General features: G+C 44.1%; 2 protein-coding genes across 18 annotated transcripts; both read right to left on the bottom strand.

Annotated features, from left to right (window-relative positions):
* Window positions 1-208: 208 nt before the first annotated feature.
* On the bottom strand, window positions 209-7,770 carry LOC120651538 (probable xyloglucan endotransglucosylase/hydrolase protein 27). Of its 5 annotated transcripts, none has more exons than XM_039929053.1 (5): window positions 4,940-7,770; window positions 4,593-4,844; window positions 4,371-4,462; window positions 2,833-2,841; window positions 209-1,156 (listed from the first exon to the last, which is right to left on the bottom strand). In XM_039929053.1, exons 2-5 carry the CDS (start codon window positions 4,780-4,782, stop codon window positions 419-421), a joined length of 1,029 nt encoding a protein of 342 aa, XP_039784987.1. In that variant the 5' UTR covers window positions 4,783-4,844; window positions 4,940-7,770; the 3' UTR covers window positions 209-418. The 5 variants fall into 5 exon arrangements, with proteins under 5 accessions (XP_039784987.1, XP_039784988.1, XP_039784985.1 ...); XM_039929054.1 differs by having other exon boundaries at window positions 4,962-7,770; XM_039929051.1 differs by having other exon boundaries at window positions 4,593-6,928; window positions 7,023-7,770.
* An 865-nt stretch (window positions 7,771-8,635) lies between these two features.
* Window positions 8,636-19,506, bottom strand: LOC120651536 (probable replication factor A 73 kDa subunit). 13 transcript variants are annotated; one of them, XM_039929036.1, is made up of 14 exons: window positions 19,419-19,506; window positions 17,673-17,723; window positions 17,279-17,332; window positions 12,348-12,524; window positions 11,980-12,253; window positions 11,789-11,888; window positions 11,480-11,698; window positions 10,891-11,011; window positions 10,642-10,802; window positions 10,166-10,547; window positions 10,023-10,087; window positions 9,806-9,939; window positions 9,192-9,508; window positions 8,636-8,893 (listed from the first exon to the last, which is right to left on the bottom strand). In XM_039929036.1, exons 4-12 carry the CDS (start codon window positions 12,507-12,509, stop codon window positions 9,819-9,821), a joined length of 1,605 nt encoding a protein of 534 aa, XP_039784970.1. In that variant the 5' UTR covers window positions 12,510-12,524; window positions 17,279-17,332; window positions 17,673-17,723; window positions 19,419-19,506; the 3' UTR covers window positions 8,636-8,893; window positions 9,192-9,508; window positions 9,806-9,818. The 13 variants fall into 13 exon arrangements, with proteins under 13 accessions (XP_039784970.1, XP_039784980.1, XP_039784973.1 ...); XM_039929046.1 differs by having other exon boundaries at window positions 11,789-11,849; XM_039929039.1 differs by having other exon boundaries at window positions 17,279-17,329.
* Between the last annotated feature and the right edge of the window lie 788 nt (window positions 19,507-20,294).

Genomic DNA, 20,294 nt, shown 5'->3' with positions numbered 1-20,294 from the left:
AAGTGAAAAGTTTCAAGTCTGTACAAGTTTTAGTTATTTTTCTTCTGTCTCCCTCTTCGACCCTTGAAGAACCTTTTATGGATCTTCTCCTTTGTAACTTCTCACACCAATATAATGTAAATTTGCTGTTTCCTTGGTAATAAAGTTCAGGCAACCCCCGGGCTGCCATAGTTTTCCTAAAAAAAAAACTTATAGAGATACGTTCGACTGAAAAATGAGCACCGTGCATATGGAAATGGAACCATATATATGCTATCTAGTGCAAGACTGCATGACAGTATGTACCGACTGTATGTTTCTGCACCTTGAAAATGCAGAGTAAGAAACACCTGCACACATACAGTGCTATATAACTAATTCATCAGCAATCTCCTAATGGCACGCACCACACACATCGACCGTCACTTAAAATTACTAGCTAGTCTGCACGTAGGGTTCCGATCGTCGGCCACGTGCTGGGCCGGCCGCCGGCGGCGGCCTTGTCCGCGCGCGGCTGCTGCTGCCGCCTGTACCCGCGGCGGCCCGGCGACACGCGCTTGGACTCGCCCCACTTGTGAAAGTCGTCGCGCTCGGCGTCGTCGCACTCGGGGAAGACGGTGCCGTTGTACCGGTACCGGTCGTGGCACACGGTGTAGAGGAGGTGCCGCCGCCGGAACCGGCGCATGGCGGCGCGTTTGGCGGGGGTCATCACCGCGAACTCCGCCGTCATCACCGCCACCGCGCACCTCGCGCCGCCGCCGGCGGGGGGACAGCCGGCGAGGACGAGCCGCGAGAAGTCGGCGGCGAAGGGCGCGTGGGCGTAGTCGACCTTGTAGCGTCCACCCTCGGTGGCCCAGGCGGAGCCGTCCCAGATGGTGGCGTAGACGGACATGGGCTTGGAGGGGAAGTCACCGCCCATGGCCGGCGCGCGGACCACCTCGCGGATGGGCGCCCCGTCGACGTAGAAGACGACGGCGGTGGGGGTCCAGGCGACGGCGTAGGCGTGCGGGCGGAGGGTGGGGTCGAAGGGGAGGAGGTAGCGCTCCTCGCGGCCGCGGGAGGTGCTGCCGTTGCCGTAGACGTTGGTCTGGACGCGCCACTCGTGGCCCCGCCGGTTGCCCAGCAGCTCGAAGTCCACCTCGTCGTGGTTGCGGGGGTACACGTCGGCGTTCGACAGCTGCATATGCAATTTCAGGCACACAAAATTAATTCAAGATTTATTAATTGTATGTGGTGTAACAAATTAAGCACTCAAGCTGCTTAATTGTTTTTTAATATAAATTAAGTTTGACCGCTCGTTTTATTTAAAATATTTGTGCAAACATAGTCAAATTTATATTATTTTTGAAGAATTTATATTGATAAAGCAAACTATAACAAAAGAAGTGATATTTTGTATAATTTTTTGAATAAAATGAGTAATAAAATTTAAAATAAAAAAATCACGACATATAATTTAGAACGAAAGGAGCATGATCAATGAATGAACAGATTGAGAAGTATGTGAACAGCAAGACACTTGCCTTGCGTAGCAGAGTACGTGCATAAGCAGTGACACGACACGTGTTGGGTTGGCCACAGCTTAAAGATACATGCAGTGCGTGTCAAGAAGCTAAAGGCAGAAGGCGACGCGGGGGGGGGGGGGGGGGGGGGGGGGGGGGGGACTTTAGGACGAGGATTTGCTTCTGAATTTTGTAGGCACCGCCGGGAGCCGGCGCCGCCCATGATTCTGAAGCTAACGGTATGTGAGTGCGTACGTGATAGGTACATGTCTCCTAACATCTCCACTAAGTCGATCACTAGCATGGACCTAGGGATGGCCACTGCGTAATGGACATCCCCTTCAATATAATCGAGATGTCTTGGCTTAGAGCAACTACTCTTAACTAACCATCAACCACTCATGTCGACCACTAAGCCAATGATGTCTGCTCCCAAATTGGCCTGGTTTCAAGTCTCTTTCTTGGGCGGGAACTACTTTTCCGGCGACGACGGCGAGCAGAGGCAGACGAACCAGATCCATGTATGTGTACTGACTGCTAAGTTGAAACTAAAGTAGCTTGTGAAACATCTCTGTATCCTAGCCTTGCAGATGTTTCGTGCACAGCTATATTTTTTAGATAAATTTTTTTTGGACCAAAAGTTGAAAACGTTGTCTTGTCCAGCACTTTAGCCGAAAACAAAAAAGTGTACATAGTCCAATACTTGGCCAAAGGAAAAAGAAGAAAGATGTCTGGACCGATACAGTACTACTCCACACGCGCCGCTTTGAATTCAGATCATCCGGACGATGGGTCGACACGTCTAAAGCGAGTACAGCCCATAGGCCCTTTCGGTCGAGCCGTGTTCTTTTCTTGTGCAAGCGTGCACGCCGTAGCTAAGCTACCCGGGTACCTTACTTTCTGGTAACCAACTTTGTGTAGGCACCCAGGTCATGCAACGCCGATTTCCATGGCCGGTGATCAAATCCAGGGAAGACCGAGAGGAAAAGGAACGAGCAAGAAGTGGTGTGTGTGTGCGCGCCCGTGCGTGTGATTGTGTGAAGAGCAAGACTTCGTGTAAAGAAGTACAAGACTTTTTCAGAAACCTCATCTGATACACGCTGACTGGTAGGGCCTCGAATTTTCTTGGTTAATTTTCAGGGAATTAAAAGTTTTGTTGATAGATGGAATAATAATAGATATTGCCCCTCCAAAATTCACTAGACTAGACTAATAAGCATGAAAAATTAAAGAAAATTAGCATAAGTGTGCTGTAGAGATTTTAATGGAACAGGCCGGGGCGTTGGAAGTAGATATTGATCGGCTAGCACGCAAGAAGAGGTTGAGAGAGAGAGATGAGGCAGCGGCTTACGTAGAAGGCTGAAAGTGATCGGGTGCTCTAGCCTAAGAGGGGGAGGGGGTGAATTAGGCACTAATAAAAACTTAGACCTATGGCTCCAACTAGTTTGCACAAAGCTTAAACTAAAACAAGCTATCTAGATGTGCAACTAGGTTGTTCTAGTGTAAAACCCCTATCCCAAAAGAGTTTAGCAACCTATAGCCTTTCCTATCAAGAAACTATTCTATGAAAGTAAAGGCATACAAATTACTAGAAAGAAATGCGGAAGCTTAAAGAGCGGGATAGGAGATAGCAAACTCTTGACGCGGGTGTTTATCCCGTGGTTCGGTTAGCCACAAAGGCACACCTACATCCACGTTGTTGTAGCACTCACTAAGAGTATTGCTACTCGGCCACCAAGTCTCTTCCGTGAACACAATCACGGTCACCTTGGCCCCGGGTTCCACTAAGGAGCTTCTCCACAAAGGATGGGGGTCTCCACGTCCCCCGCACAAAGGTGTCGTCGCCGCTCCACACCAAGTCGGAGGGTCGATGACGTTGCCGGCGAGCTCCACGCTCCAAGGTGCCGGCGCACCAAGCTCTTGTTTTGGTTCACTAATGAACCACAGCACAAAGGCTCTAAGCCTTGCAAACTCACTCACTAAGAGCTAATCCTTTACACAACACTCTCAAAGTGTGCTAAGGGCTAAGGATATGATCTTGATGCTTTTGTATGGCTTGGAGATGTTCTTGGGTGTGTGTAGGATGTCCAGCAACTCCAGCAATCTTCAAATGGCCGGGGTGAGGCGTATATATAGGCCACCAAGTCTTGTAGCCGTTGCTCCAACGGTTAGCTGAAAATCTGTGTACCACCGGAAGAACCGATGCCTCTTGGCAGGGTAGCGTCGGTTCATCCGGTCACTCATAATACGAAGTAGCCGTTGGACTCCTGATGGCTGACGCAGAGACCACCGGTTGAACCGATGCTTTGCACCGATGCCTCACCGGTTCAACCGGTGCTGAAGGAATCTTCTCCTGGACGCTGACGTCATTACACCGGTGGTATGCACCGATGCACCGTCGGTTGAACCGGTGCTGAAGAAACTTCTTCTGGGCACTTGACATCGTCTCTGGTACAAAGGACGGCCATTGCACCGATGCCCTATTTTAGACCGTCGGTTCAACCGGTGCCTATAGGCTGACTTGGCTTCGATTCCCTTCTGCACCAAAGTATCAAGGCGTCGGTTCTTCCGACTACCATCGGATGCTCCGATGCCCTGGCGTCGGTTCTTCCGGTGCTCCTGAATCGAAGAGCTTTCAGGGCGCTGCCCTGAGACCCGCGAGGGGCGGCTCCCCCTCGACCCCCGTCCGCTAACCGGGTAGCGGAACCCCCGTAGGGGCTGCCCTTCGGGCCTTGCTACGCCTATTTTCTCTTTCTCTTTGTCATCACTTGATCCTAAAAGTCTGAGAATGATCATCTTAACAATCATATTAGTCCAAGTGTTGTGTTGTCATTCGATCACCAAAATCACTCGAAATGGCATAAATGGTGCCATGTTCGTTACAAAGGCGACGACGACGCCGGCGGTGTGGTCGTCGGGCAGCTTGATGGAGGCGCTGAAGTATCCATGGTGGTACGCCGACTTGGATACGAACCCGGAGCCTGACGATCATCATCATCGTCGTATCAGACCAGCTAGGATTAAGAAGGAGAGAGGAAAGGAAGAGGGAACAAAAGCTCTAGAGCGCTGCAAGAAGAAGAATAGCATCATCCTGCTTAATTAGCTTATTACCGGTGCGGCGATCGAGTTTCAGGCGGACGGAGCGGCCGCCGGGCGACCGGACAAGGTTGTCGCCGCCGAACAGCGGCATGTACCCGGCTTGGAACGGCACCGGCGACGTGTCCAGCGACGCCGCCGCCGCCGGCCAGCCGACCACCACCATCAGCGCAGCAAGCAGCAGACCCGCAGCACCAGCTTCCATGGCTTCTACCTGCCCCTACCTGCAGTACCTACCGGTGCATGCGTCGCCGTATGCCGAAGCTCCTGACAGGTTTCCATGTATATATGTACTTATATATAATTTAAAAAAAAAGTAGCCAGCAGGGATCGGAAGAAGCCAGAGCGAGGTGCACCGGTACCACCGGCCTGCTGACGCCGTACATCTGTGCCGTCCGCCGCCACGTTTGAGTACGCCCAAGAGAAGGCGAAGCGCGATCGACTTCGTTTTTTCTTATATATACGATGTGTGTACTATATATCTTTGGGATAGGTAGAGTGAAAATGGCTTGTGTGGAGGGGGAAAAGGGCCGGGAATTAGAATAATCGTCATGACGCGGGTTGGAACGCCTCCTCTCCAATCACCTCGGCACACACACAGGGACACAACTCCGGTCGAGAAAAATGGACAGAAATAATTCAGCACCCAATTTGCGCGGCGTCACGATGATATGGACAACGTTGTTACAAATTAACCCGCAGCAAGAAGATTGCTGAACGACTCCGTCGTACGTGTCGTCTGTCACTATGCAAGGGTACACGTACGTACGTAGACAACAACACACACGGCGGTGGAATAGTTCTTCAGACTGGGAGGCATCATCGAACCCCGGCCGCGATAGCATGTATATATTTATTTATATAAGCTCAAATAGGGCGTCGTCCATGGTCAGCATCGTGATCTTTTCTGTTTTCTAACATGTCTATACACAATACAATTAACTTTGCTCGCTCTCTGTACCAACTAATTGCGTCCGCTTCGGGTCAGGGTGTGTGGTGACAGGTAACTTTCTTAACGATCGACCCCGACGTTTCACCCTCCCTGCTAGCTACAGCTACAGGCGTCGAGAACCGTTATCAGCTAGCTTCCAGAAGCCCGGCACGTGAGAACGCACGCACGCACGCGCCGACGATGCGAATCGATCGATCTAGGTGAAGCAACCGGAGTAATTCATTCCCAGGTCACGAAAAAACAACCACCAAGCAACAACAAATTAAAGGGGAATGGATGGCAGGAGGAACTAGCTGATCGCGGTAGTCCACGCACGCATAGCTTCATCTGCCAATTGGTTAGGGCGTGCCGACGATGGTGCCCTCCTCGGCTCCTCCGATGACGACGAGCCAGCTCGCGGCCCCCCAAAATCCAGTTTCAGCGCCGCTATCCAGCACAGGCAGGCAGGCAGAGGGGCTCGGGCGCTCGGCATGCCATGGGCCAATGCCCTTTCAGCCCTTGCCTTGCCTGCCTTTGGTTTTGGAAGCGAGATTTGCAGAACAGAACAGATCAACAGAAGGAACCATGGAGAGAGACTGTTCGTTTATTTTCCACAATCATTAGGCTGGACAACCAACCAAAGCAAAGCAATAAAGGCAATGCTCCGTGCGTGTGTGCATCTGAGCCAACTTGAGCAAGCCACAGGCATCACATGAAACCAGTAATTGTGCTACAAGTTTTGGATAAGACACCGGCCAGCTATAGCCGGAGATAGCTGCAGCTAAGCCGTTTAGCTGATTTTGCAAAAAAGAAAAAATTAGAAGCAGAATTAGAACAAGTTTGCACTACTAAAATACTATCGTCACAATCTTCTGAGTCAAATGATGGAGCTTTAGGCTGCACTGGGCCATATTGCTAGTTGAGGAACACCAGCGCTGATGGACCGTCGGACTCGCACCGCTGCCACCGCCGCCGCCCGCTCAAAGCAGCTGCCGGCGCCGATCACCTCCACGAGCCGCCACCGAAGGGCTCAGTCGCCGCCACGGCCGATTTGCTCGATGCCGTTGCCGCCGCCGGTCGCCTCCACGAGCCACCGCCGAAGGGATCAGCCGCCGGCCATGGTCGATCCGCTCGATGCAGTAGCCGCCACCGCCGCCGGTCGCCTCTCCTCTTCTTGCCAGTTGCAGCTGGGAGCGAAGCGTTTGGAGTGCTTACGAGCTAGGGTTTGCAGCACTTGTCTTTGCTCCAGTTGGGCCGGCTCCTTGTTGGGCTTGGCAGGCCGCGAGTAACGATTTAGCTGCACTAAATGCTGGGCAATTTAGCGGCTATTGCCAGTTAAATAGAGCCATTAGCGGCTAGCTTTTCTTAGCGCAAAAATCTGCATAGCTTAGCTGCTTCCCTCGCCAGCAGCTATCTCCAACTATAACGGCAGCTATAGTCAGAGATTTAAAACTTTGTCTGTACATATGTATGCATTCTACTTTTTGAAAATTATGTATGTATTGTGTGTGTACCTCAGCTAGCTACTGTGCCTAGAGTCATTTTCTTGGTCCATTCCATTTGTTCCTCACGGGTGTGGGTGTGCCTGTCGTGTAGTATAACTGTACAGCACAATAGTACCTTTCTCTTTTTTTTTCTTTTTAGAAAGACAACAGCACATATAACTATCTGTATCTGCATACAGTGGCGTACCATGACGTTGACGGCTGTGGTCACGGCCGGTCCGGATTATAGATGTCCGTTTGGGCCACCCGGCCCGGCCCGAGCCCGGGCCCGCCCTGGTCCGGCATTCACCGTGCCCTGCCGGGTCAGCCCACGGGCTGGATCGACGGCCAAGCACGAGCCCACGGGCCGATTTCGTGCTCGTGCCGTCCGCCGCCCGCCCACTCGATGGAGGTCAAGCCCCCGGCCGCCGTCTGCGCCTGTCGACGCCGCAGCGCGCACCGACCCCGCGCCGGCACCGCAGCTCCCGCCGGCCTCCGCTCGCGTGCCGCCGTCGCCGCGCCCGCTAGCCTCCGCCCGCGCGCCGCCGAAGCCGTGCCCGCGAGCCTCTGCCCGCTCGCCGCCGATGCCGCTTGCCACTTGCCTCGTCGTCGCAAGCCAGCAGTCAGCGCATAGGAGGAGAGCGCGAAGGCAACAGCAGCAGGAAGGGACAAGGCCACGGGGCCACCGGAAAAGAGGGAGGCGGAGGATGAAGCCACGAAGGGAAGCTAGCAGAGAGAGGCAGAGAGAGCTTTCGTATCTGGTGGTTCTGGAGAAATCGATTGGATAAGGTTTGTGGGGAGAAGAAAGCTGAGCAGGCTGTGTCTCGTATATGGGATTATGGGCCAAATGTAGGAGGAGTTGACGGGCCGTTTCGGGCCGACTACTAAAATTCGTGCCGTGCCGGGCCGTGCCGCCCACCGTGCCAATTTGACGGCCCAAGAATGGCCCGGTTGTTCGGGCCGTGCCGGCCCGGACACGATCAACATCGGGTCGTGCCGTGCTTGGGCCGGACTAAAAATTCGTGCCTCATGTTGGACTATCGAGCCTCGGGCTTTTTATACATCTATAGTCCGGACGGGAACGGGATGAGCCCCCCCCGATCCACGGGGAAGGCAAAAAAAAAAAGGTTCATTGGGTGGATGGAAAATGTATGAACTGCGACCCCCTCCTACATGTTGCCTTGTTCGTCTTGTGATGAAATGGCTGCTGGAGCGCAAATTGCTTGCGTGGTGGTACGTTGTGGGCCACGCTAAAGCCCATTTCTACGTCACCACGCATGACGAGAGCCTTTTTAGCCCAAGTGGCCCACCATACGATTCAACCACGCGGCCCAACAGCGGGCGCTGCTGACTTGCTGGGCCACCCACACACCTCCGTGACTCGATCAGACTAGAAAGGACGCGCGGCGTTGCCGCGATGATGGACCATTGCTGGTCCATTTGTTTATAGACGGAGAGCTTGTTTCTGTATTTAGCCTGGGTATTTAGATAATGATTGCAAGAGTGTCCCTATCCTGGGTATTTAGATAATGATTGTAAGAGTGTCCCGTAAGTGGACGAATTGGCCTTGGATGGGATGCATCCAGATATAATGCGCATTATAATTTTGAGGTTGCACTGTCTAAACCGTGCATATATATCCATGACAAGAAAGTAGAACCCAAACTTATATATACCAGTGTTCATAATAGTTCATGGTTTTATATATTACATATAGATATATTTCATAAGAGGTACATTTAGTGTTGCAAGTATCACAGAACCCCACTTTGAAGGGACACTAAGCAGAGTGGCATTATATATACCACAATGAGAGGCACTACAGAATTGACGTGGATATGAGTTGTGTTTGGCTGTCACACCAGAAGCCACAAAAGGCAGCGCTGTCACATAGCGAATATCTGGGGAAAAAAAAAGAGAGAGGAGGCATTGTTAGAACAATATATGTAAAAAATAGACTACAGGATTGTGGCAACTAAATTTAGAAAATCTAAGCTGAAATGTGATATTTTAATGTGGAATGCGGAAAATTCAGCAATTTAATATGGCAGCAAAGTTTTATATGTATTCCTCTTGTATCTTTCAAGTAGCAATAGACAAAAGTAGAAGACCCTGTTTCATATAATATGCTTATCAACTTTTTTCTAGTTATCTAATGTTAAACAGTAGGTATGTATAAAGTATTAATTATTGAAGTACCTGTTGTAACTTGTTACTTGGAAGAGTGGCATTATATACACCAAAATGAGAGCCAGTGCAAAAGTATTGTGGGTATAAGTTTGTTTGGCTGTCACACAGGAAGCCACAAAAGGGTCTGAAGAGAGCACCAAAATAGTTGTCACATGGCCAAAGGCGTTGTTGAAACAAGTTACTTGGAAGAGTGGCATTATTATATCCACCAAAATGAGAGCCACTGCAAAAGTATTGTGGGCATAAGTTTTGTTTGGCTGTCACACAGGAAGCCACAAAAGGCAGCTCTGAAGAAAGCACCAAAATAGTTGTCACACGGCCAATATCTGGAAAAAAAGAGAGAAGGCGCTGTTGAAGCAATAGATGTATTCCTCTTCTATGTAAGCTGAAATGTTATATTTTAATGTGGAAAGAAGATTGAACAATTTAATATAGCAGCAAAGTTTTATATGTATTCCTCTTGTATCTTCCAAGTAGCAAAAGTAAAAGATTCTTGTTTCGAATAATAAGCTTATCGACTTTGTGTTTAGTTCTTTAATATTAATTATCTGTGCAATAATATGCTAGTTCTAATGATTTTATTTAGCTAACAGGAATGTAGAAAGTATTAATTATTGTGTTACCTGTTGTAACTTGTTACTTGGTTGATGACTGCATATGAGATTTCTTGCCTTTCTTAAACACCTGTTTGTTGTCATCATCCTCAATATCATCATAAGGCCTTCTTTTAGCTGCAGATGGTGTATCATCCCAATCTCTGTATTGGAGATGAAAAATATTTAATTAGATTATGCATTATTAAGTAGAGGTATAGATAAGAATATTCAAGTGAATGTTTACCTTGGCGACTTATCAATGTCCATATCATCAAATTCTCCAAAGTATTGAGTTAGCATTGCAAGTTCCTACAGTGTAAATAATATATTAGCAATGTATGAATATGCTATTTGACTATGGTATAATTAGCGCTTGTACAATCTTACCTGATCTGTTGGTGTTTTCGAAGATATAGTCATTAGTTCAGGTAGATCCTTGGTTGGAAGTAAAGCTGATGATGTTCCTGTTTCTTGTGCTGATGATTGAGTGTTTAACAATGGGAGTACTGCTTGCTTTCCATGGCGATCTTTTATCAACAGAACCTCAAATGATGGATGTTCAGTCCTCATACTCTTTTTATATAAAATCCTTACAACAAATGTGAACTTGTGCCCAATCCATTGTGAAATTTCGTTTGGAATTATATCTGGGTCATTGTATTTCCTTAATGTTTCAGCACTTTTACCAATAAGTTCGGTAGCTCTTCTTTCGAACATCATGAACTCAAGAGTATATGTGCCATCTGCAACTATAAATGGTATTTTGTACCTGTACATGAAAGATTGCACATATTTGTATGATTATTTTAATTTAATAGAGTGGCGAAATAAGTGCAGTTTTATGTAGGCTTAGTATTTCTTACTTCCATTCAAATTGTTTTGAAGGGCAGCCTCCATCCTTTGTACACTGGAACCCATCAGGTGCTGATATCATTTTTGATGAGCATACACGACAAGCACGATAGCACCAATGTTGTTTCTCTGGTATTCCTATGATTGTTACAGTGCACTGATATCGTTCATCCTATAAAATAAAGTATTTTAAGATTATAGGCTTGGATATGATATATAAGATGGAAATTGTACATGGCAATGAATTTGTCAATACGTACCTTTTGAGTAAAAGGATCTATGTCGTTCAGTTGTAACAGATTTCTTTCTTCAAAAGCTACATGAGTCTGATCTTCATTTGGTAAATCAATTTTTTCAACAGGTGTTGCGTCTACTGGTAAGCTGGAAAATAAATAAATTAAGTATAAGTATTTAGAAATACCTTGTATAAATAGAGGCGTAAATACAAGTGCTTTTAGTACTTGAAGGGTAAAAGTATTTCTGATTTAAACTGAACACAGGAAAGGCTTAAAAGTATATACAATTTTGGATGTATCACCCTTGAAGTAAGTTATTAGAAAGGAAGTCTTTGTTGTCGACACTTAGACATACATGCGAAATGTCTGTATGCTCAATATGATATACTACTTATGATTGTTTGCTGCAATAGTTTTTATATGAAAGATACATCACATTTTTATTGACCTGAGGTATAATTGAACTTATTGATCTTTTTTTCCATAGAGATTGTACATGGCCTAATAGCAAAGTCAATAGTTTATCTGAATTGTGGTTAGTTTGAAGAAAGTAATTAAATATACGTGCAAAATTCTAGGGATATAAAAAATTAGTTGTAGAGAAAGTGTGTACCTTCTTTGAAATGCTTTTATAGCAGGTATATCATTCTCGTTGATGTACCAGCGACAAGCTGATGTTCCGCTTAGAAATTGTGTTCCATCTTTATACTGTTTCATTAAGGTGCCAACAAAGATAGCAATTATGTGATTCTTTTGTCCAATTTTAAGGACAGCGTCACCATCGAGCTCTAAAGCCCGCATGCCAGATAGAGATAAATCCATTGTATTTCCGCTGCATAAAATTTGTTTGATACTTGTATGAATGATCATACGTGGGATGGAAATATTAGATATCAAATATTGATATAGACTGAAGATATACCTTAGGTTCTGGAGTTTTATTATTCTTCTCATCATGAGGTCCCCTGCAGTGTTGCGCACTACTGCAGGATTTGATACAGCGGTGATTTTTCCAAGCACGTCTGAAATAATATTTGTATGTCAGTGAATTGCAGTTGCATAAATTTACAGAATAATTGTAAAAGGGTTATTGATGGTGAAAAGAGAATATACCTAGGAAACGTTCTTTGTTTTTAACAAATTGTGGCAATATTTCGATTGGAGTTAATGAGAATGTGTACTTTGGAAAATCCAGATCATTAGCATTTGATGTGGCAATAGTAGTCCTTCTGTTAAGCCTCAGCATATATGGGTTGTGAACCACCTTATATCCAGGTTTAGCTTTTTCAACTATAAATTTGCCAACGAATATGATTAGTTTTTCTCTTAGTTGAGGCTTCAAAATTGGTATGACATCTGGTGGTATTTCAGCATAGATTGCATCACCCTGCATGTGCAAATTTTTGTGACATTGATTAGGAATATTGAAATATATACATATTTTGGGTTTCCAATAATAGTTGTATTGATAAAGAAAATACCTTGAGGTCAATGAGAACCAAGTCAAGATGTTTTATATTTCCTTTCTCATTTCCTCCTTCTCTGAATTCCCACATCCTTGAAACTCTTACATGTAAAACAGCATTGGTTGTTGATAGACGCAGATCAGATATTGTAGTTAGCTCTCCCTGTATTGGTATCATTGTCAACGAGCTACTCTGCAAAATAAAGTTAGAGATGAGTATAGATTATGCATGAAAACATTCATGTATTTTTGTTGTAGAAAAGAATTGTTAGACCATTTCTAAAATTTCTCTATATACAATATTTGTTGTTGTGTTTCCACAGGAACCATCACTATTCTCTATTAATATTTTTAGGCCTTTTTTATTGTTTACTCTTGAGATTGCAACATATAGTTGGCCATGTGAGAAAACAGGCCTTTTTAGGTATAGTCCAACATTTGTAAGTGTTTGTCCCTGGCTTTTATTTATAGTCATAGAATAACTTATTTTTATTGGGTATTGACGTCGGCACAATACAAATGGCCAGTGAGAATTTTTTGTAGTAAGATTTATTCTTGGAATATGCACCTTGTCACCTATGTGAGTGCCTGTTATGATTACTGCTTCAATAATATGGTCTGCTAAGTTTGTTACTATAAGTCTAGTTCCATTACATAGTCCTAGGCTTTGATTTAGATTTCGTAGTAGCATTATAGGAACGCCAATTTTAAGTTTTAGTCTATGTGCTGGAAAATTATTAGCATTTAGAGTATTTAGATATTCAGTTGGATAAAGTATTTGAGCATCATTAATAGAATCCAGACACTTAGATATTGAATTTGCGCTAAGATATTCTTTTTCGGAATTCGGTATTAAGTCGACCATGTAATTATTAATGTCTTCTACTATATCATTTGTTGTAGCTAAAATTGCTCTATTTTTTATATATTCTGGGTTGTTGTAGTTACTAAGAAAATCTGGATATGTACATTCGATTAAGGCCTGTATTTTATTTCCGGTTGTAGATAGCAACAAATCTTGAGGTATTTGAACTATATTACTATCATTATCCTCTTTAGTTTCTGGTATCATATTTTTCTTCTCAGATCCATTTCCAATTCGAAGTATCCAATCATTGAATTCACTCAATTCTTTGTATTCTAGACTATTATTTTTAATTTTCTTTAAACGCATATTTTCGTGCAAGATAATCTTTGTAACATACTTCCATAGGTATGATCGAAATATTGATGCATTTATAATTTGTGCTTTTGAAGCATTTTCTATTACCGGTAATATTTGCTTTGGATCTCCTCCTAGAACAACTACTTTTCCTCCAAATGGTATGTTATCTATCTGGTCACCTTTTTCAGATAAGATATCCTTGAATGATCTATCAAGAGCCTCAAAGCATTGTCTATTTGTCATTACAGCTTCATCCCATATAATAAGGTCTGTTGCGATGAAAAGATCAGCTAATTTTGTTCCTCTTTTTACTTCACATATTGATAATTCGTCAATATCGATTGGAATATGAAATCGTGAATGTGCTGTGCGTCCATTTGGAAGTAACAGTGAAGCAACTCCAGATGAGGCTACGGTTAACACTATCTTTTTCCTTGCTCTTAGATAGGACACTATTGCGTTATATAAAAATGTTTTTCCTGTCCCTCCATGTCCTGCTATGAAAAATATTTTTGGTTCATGCCTTAGTACACTGTCAATTACTTTATGAAATGCTTCTTTTTGTTCTGTATTAAGCTGGTTATAAGATATATTGGCCTCATATTCAAGTTTCACTGTGTCATAGTTCAGCTCTTCTTCAATGAAATGGTTACTTGGTATAGTTTTGGGCGATGTTGTTCTCTGTGGTAGGTTATGTTTTGTAATATTTATTCCATTTTTAGCCAGAAGCCGTTCTATTTCTGCTAGAACTGAATCGTAAAGTTCAGATTCTGTAGGATTGTATACGAAAGGATGGTATTGTAGTTTTAGATTATGTTCAATGTCTTCTGACATTTTCCTCCAATTTTTATCAAAAAAATTTTGTTCATCTTGTAGATTGCAATATGTTAAGAGAGTGACAAATAAATTTCGTAATTGTGGAGCAGTGGCCCAATTTATGGCTTCATTAAATGCCGCGTACCATTCATTGTCATCTTGTAGTAAGCCTCGTGCTGCACAAGCTTCTTTGAATGTTCCATATGTTATGCCATTATATGTTTTTAAATCATTATATTCTCTAGCTCCTTTTACTATCATAAGTAGTAGTCTTAGATAAAATCTTTCTCCTTCTATTGGATTTACATAATATAAGCGGCCGATTTTGTAGTTTTGCTTACGTTTTGTCCATTTTCTGTTGTGGTCATCCCATGTCCATTTCTGTGGGAATTCACAATAAGTTAATTCTCTCGCTTCTGGATATTGTTTGTTTGCTTCGAACCATTCAGTTAATTTGGTTTTTTGGAATTTGGGATCTTTTGCTATTATATTTAATTTGGCTTTTTTACATATCTTTACTACATTTTGCAATGGTAAATGAACTGGTAATCTCTCAACAGCTGGCCAATGATGGTGTATATCATAGCCAAGTAATCTCCAAATTGCATCTTGTTCACATATATACCTACATTCCAAATATTCTTTAATTTCATCTATATCTTTAGGTTGCTGGTTTATAGTGTGTTGTTCATTTGTTTCTGTACGCTCAAATAGAACTATTGCTTTATCAGGTCCTTTATGGATATATTTACAAAGATATTTGAGTAGTCCACTTTTATTTACATATTCTACATTTATGTGAGCTTGATATTTTTTAAGTAATTTAATATTATGAGGAACTACCCATCTATTATCTAAATTATGATTATCTCTACATATGTAGACACCAGTGTCTCGACGACGATATTGAGTAAATCCATTTTCAGTAAAATTAGTTTCATTTTGGAATTCCTTTGGATAGTATTTAGAACATTTTCCCTTTCTCATACAAGGGCAGTTTTGATTTTTTTTCTCCACATGGCCCATGCATCATATGCTCTGCTACAAGAACATATCCTAGTGGGTCTTCATGTGGATTAGGTATTTCAGCTGATATCCATAGGTCAATCATGTTTGGGGTTATTTCACTACCTTTTTTATCTATCCATTCTAAGATATGGACATGAGGCAAACCTCTTTTTTGGAACTCTATTGAATATAAAATAGCTATTGCTGGACCAAATATAGAGCCGGACCACAGATCGTTAAGCAATTCTTGAAGTTTTATATGGAATACTCGTACAATCACATCAGGTCGATCATTTGGTTTCTCTCCATGAAGTATATTTGAAGTTATTTCACACCATTTAGGATTGCATGTAAATGTTATGAACAGATCTGGAGGCCCATATACACGGCATATTGCTACACCATCATGGTAATTCTGTATCATATAACGCCTTGAGCCTATATGACTTGATGGTAGTAAAACTTTTTTGCCAATTTGGCTACCATCAGTTATTCCTTTTTCTACAGCATCAAATATACCTTGTAAGTATTCAGCTCTTAGTTTGTCTTGATTTCTTGAAATGTACATTAGTCTATCTTCATCTTCCATTGCTCGTGCATCTACTATAATTTGCTTTGATAATCTACCATAGCACAGGAATGGATTTGGTTGTCCTGGTCTATAGTGCATATGGTATTTGAAAAACTCATGCATAGTGATTGTTTTTCGTTTTGTTTTAGTTTTGCAGTTTTTTCCTTGTTCGTAGTAAGGTATGCCAAGTTGAAATCCTCTTTCTCCGTATGGAAATAATAGAGGATATTGTAATGCCAAGTAAGCAGGATGGAGAATTGATATACGTTGCAATCCTTTTTGTTTTGTGCTTACAATTATATCTCGTTGGCATTTTTCTAAAGTGAAATCTCCAACTATTAGTAAAGCAAGGTCTTCTGTATGTGGCATTTCATATTGTATTGGGTCACCCTTATCAGCTCCTATAATTCGAATGCTAATATCTATATCTTTATATTTTTCTAATATATCACGTGCATGACGAAAGATTTTTACTAGTGGATTATTTTCATCTAGCATCTCTTTTAGTTGTGTTACTATTTCAGGATCTATATCTATTTCAGAAGGTTCTTGTTTGCTTAATGCTTTAATTCTGTTTCTTATTTCATTTTGTGTGTCAAAAATATATAGTTCAGCATATTGTGGTTCATTCTTGTTTGAAGGTATTAATGATCCTATTCGATGGTGTATTTGGCCATTTATCTTGAATACATATGGTCCATCTCCTTTATTTATTTCATTTATAATAGTTGCACCCATGGACGTAAAAGAAAATAAACTATTATATTGTCTGATTTTTTGAAAGAAATGTTTTGATACAGGCTGATCTCTGTTCTGTAAAAGGTTTAGTAGGAATTTAGGGGGATCCCTGTATTTTGGTATTTTGATAGTTCCATTTTTACAGCAGTTTGAGTATATTGGTTCTTTATCTTTATATGTGTCTTTTTTGTTTCTTTCGCTGTACCAAAACATAGCATTACAATGTTTGCATATATATTCTGGTTTTCCTATATATGATCTTTCTTCATATGATTCTTTTAGATATTCAATATATGTAGGGCTAAATGAGACCATGCCTTGTTTATTATATAGGTATGAGTGAGATATATTTGGAAATATGGTGTATATGTTATTTTGTTTTATTCTTTTAGCATTGTCATCCTCGTTGTGTTGTCTTTTTCTTTTTTATCTGCTATTAAATTTGATCTGTTTTGTCTAGCTTGTTTTGTATCGGTGTAAATTCTGCAAATTTCCTTTTAGTGCGTGCCATGCTAACAGTATAATGGTGTGGAGGGAGGAATATTATATTAGTAAATGTTAAAAAAAGGTAACATAATAATACAAAATGCGATGGATACAGGGTGGAAATTAACGAAGACAAAAGCTGTGTAGTAGTGCTGATATTTACCTTGGTCTAGTGTCCCCTTTTTCCGCCTTTTTGTTTTGATGTAAATGTTGTCTGCTACAAGGAAAACAGACAAGTTAAACTGGTTTAGTATGGAAAGTTAGCAGAAGGTGGTGCAAAGGAATTTTGTACAGTATACTTAAATATGTTTATATGAGCACAAATGAGCATAGTAGGTACATATTATTTACACAATTGCTTGGAATTTATCTAACAGTTAGTACTAAGCAAGAATAGCATTCTCATATGGAACTGGTCTGACAGACATTTGGTCGAGCACTTGGTGTGCAGCAGCTGATGCAGGGCGATCAGATTGGAGCGGAGGACAGCACAGGAAGGTTGCCGATACAGGGCGGAAATTAACGAAGACAAGCTGTGTAGTAGTGCTGATATTTACCTTGGTCTAGTGTCCCCTTTTTTCGCCTTTTTTGTTTGATGTAAATGTTGTCTGCTACAAGCAAAACAGACAAGTTAAACTGGTTTAGTATGGAAAGTTAGCAGAAGGTGGTGCAAAGGAATTTTGTACAGTATACTTAAATATGTTTATATGAGCACAAATGAGCATAGTAGGTACATATTATTTACACAATTGCTTGGAATTTATCTAACAGTTAGTACTAAGCAAGAATAGCATTCTCATATGGAACTAATATTTTTGTAATGTGAATTTAATTATTCATATGCATTTTGAGTGCCCAGTTTGGAAGCCCTTTGATTTGTAGAATTGAGATTGGCCAATTACTTAGGCAATGTCTCCCAGAGCAGCATACGATAGTGGTTTTGAACAGGGGCGGAGCCACCACTAGGGCGAGCTACGGCAGCCGCCCTAGGTCCCCTCGGCCGAGCTGCAGAGGATGTCCCCAGTCTGGGACCCCGGCATGGGTGCACGGCAGCGTGGTGGCGCCCGAGGAGCCTGGACGCAAGGACGACGGTGAGATTCAAGAGGGCGAGAGGCAACCATGTTGGGTCGTCTGCGTTTCGTCAGTTCGTGGCCTCATGATCCGTGGGCTGCGGCCTCTTCAAACTTCAGCCCAGCGCGGCCGATAGGGTTGCGCGGGGCCTGTTCATCTGCACGACCGCGCCCCCGTCCGCAGCCCCGCCCCATTCGTCCGCGTCTCCGATTGCAGCCACCCGCCGCCGGCCCCCACCGGCCGCCTTGGCACCTCCCGCCGCGCGCGCCTGCAGCCCGCCTCGACGCCTCCCGCCGGCCGCACGCTCCGCCTGCAGTCCCTCGGCGCCTCCCGCAGGCCACGCGCAACTGCAGGGCACCTCCCGCTGGCCAGGTGGCCATAGAGGATTGGAGATTGGCCCATTGAGGATTTGGTAGACAAAATCTTATAGTATAATTCCGCCCTAGGTGAATTCTTGTGCTGGCTCCGCCACTGGTTTTGAAGAAGAGTGGAAGGAAGCCAGCAGGTCAAGAGGAAGCAAGCAAGCAGATCAACATGCACGATGGGTCTCACAGACATTTGGTCGAGCACTTGGTGTGCGCAGCTGATGCAGGGCGATCAGATTGGAGCGGAGGACAGCACAAGAAGGTTGCCTCCACACGTCTCTCTTGTAGATGTGATCTCCAACCTTTTTCCTACCGGCAATGTGTGAGATGGATCCTGCATTTTCAGCTGTTGGCTGAAGAAGATGGATAAGGAGGACGCTACGGTGCAGCACCTCCCACCGGCCAGGCGCACCGAATTGGCTGCAGCTACAGGTCTGCAAGGAACGCAGGCCGAATGCCCGCATATGGGCGCTCTGCTGCTGGAGTGGCAAGAACGCATCAGCACAGCAGCATCCACCCGATTGGGCGTCAAAAAAAAAAAAACATCCACCCGCTTGGGCCCGCGCGCGTGCGTCCACGCCGGGCAGGCCACGAGCGCGTCGTCTGCCGCGTTTCCCGCTTAATTTGGTCGTCGGCCGCTTCTTGGCCTGGTCCCGCGGCCGCGTCACCTGGGTGTGTGCTAAATCGACACCAAGTAGACAGGAGAGGAGGAGAAGGCCGACGCGGAGTCTGCGAGGGATGAGGGTCATAGCCGGGCTAGCTATTTGATGTGCCGCTGTTGGAGGCTGCCATGTCGACACCGTGATACGGGAGTAGAGATGGTAAAGTACGCCATGATATGCGAGTAGAGAAGATAAGGGACTGTACCTAGCAGATCGTGGAGCACCGGCGTTGGCAGAGAATGGATGAGTTCGTGTTGGTAGTGCGCAAGTGGAAGCAGTGAGGAAGAGGGAGCAGTGAAGAAGAGGAAGGAGTGACAAGGATTTTTATATTTATGGTTCCTTCAATGCGGCTGTTCTCGATGGCTGTGGAAAGGAGGATTCCGGATTTCTCGCGATGGGCGACCGGTTGTTTATTTGCGGCCGCTGAACGGGACGTCCGATGCGCATCCAACGGCAGCTGGAAAATTTGCTGTCGTGGCCCAATCCCAGCCCGGGGAATAACCCAACTTTCGATTGTTGGAGATTCCACTTCATTCCTGCGGTGGCCAAACTCTTCGAACAGCAAGCGCGACGAGGAACGACGCGCCTTGGAGAAGCTCGTCTCTAATATACATACACACTACTCGTCGTCACGTACGTTAACGTTATTAACAACTAATTAACACGTGTCCTACTCCTGATAGTGATAGCCGCCGTAGTAATCTACTGGACCGGCTGTTCAACAGGTAGCAATAGCATTCATTCATTCAACAAAAACCAACCAAATGGAAGCAGATAAAAATATTGTTCAGCAAAAACCAAATGATGACTGCTGTCCGCCTGAATTGTCACAATAAGACGGTGTCCGACACGACGTCATCGTAGGATGCATAGCTGCACTCAAGTGAGATCAACTATAGGCACACCACACCGGACAAGTTCACTAGTAAAAGACTGTCTGCAGACTACAAGTAATAAATTCCAGATTCACATATTTTTCATAATCACCTCAAGAAGCTCAATCGACAATAGCTCATCGTACAGGCCCTGTTCTCATCACCATATTTCATCCAACAGGTTGAGAGGACGCTTATTTGCCCTG

The sequence above is a fragment of the Panicum virgatum genome, chromosome 9K (genome assembly GCF_016808335.1).
Source record: "Panicum virgatum strain AP13 chromosome 9K, P.virgatum_v5, whole genome shotgun sequence".
NCBI lineage: Eukaryota > Viridiplantae > Streptophyta > Magnoliopsida > Poales > Poaceae > Panicum > Panicum virgatum.
This window is presented reverse-complemented; position numbering and strand designations above follow the sequence as displayed.

Bases quoted from the DNA above. Each gene is read 5' to 3' on its own strand.
- LOC120651538 (XM_039929053.1), bottom strand. From the start codon at position 4,782: ATGGAAGCTGGTGCTGCGGGTCTGCTGCTTGCTGCGCTGATGGTGGTG. The intron at 4,463-4,592 runs GTAATAAGCTAA...GATGATCGTCAG, and splicing joins GAAACTCGATCGCCGCACCG to GCTCCGGGTTCGTATCCAAG.
- LOC120651536 (XM_039929036.1), bottom strand. From the start codon at position 12,509: ATGATACCAATACAGGGAGAGCTAACTACAATATCTGATCTGCGTCTA. The intron at 12,254-12,347 runs GTATTTTCTTTA...TTGCACATGCAG, and splicing joins TGGTTCTCATTGACCTCAAG to GGTGATGCAATCTATGCTGA. The intron at 11,699-11,788 runs GTATATCTTCAG...AATTTTATGCAG, and splicing joins ATAAAACTCCAGAACCTAAG to CGGAAATACAATGGATTTAT.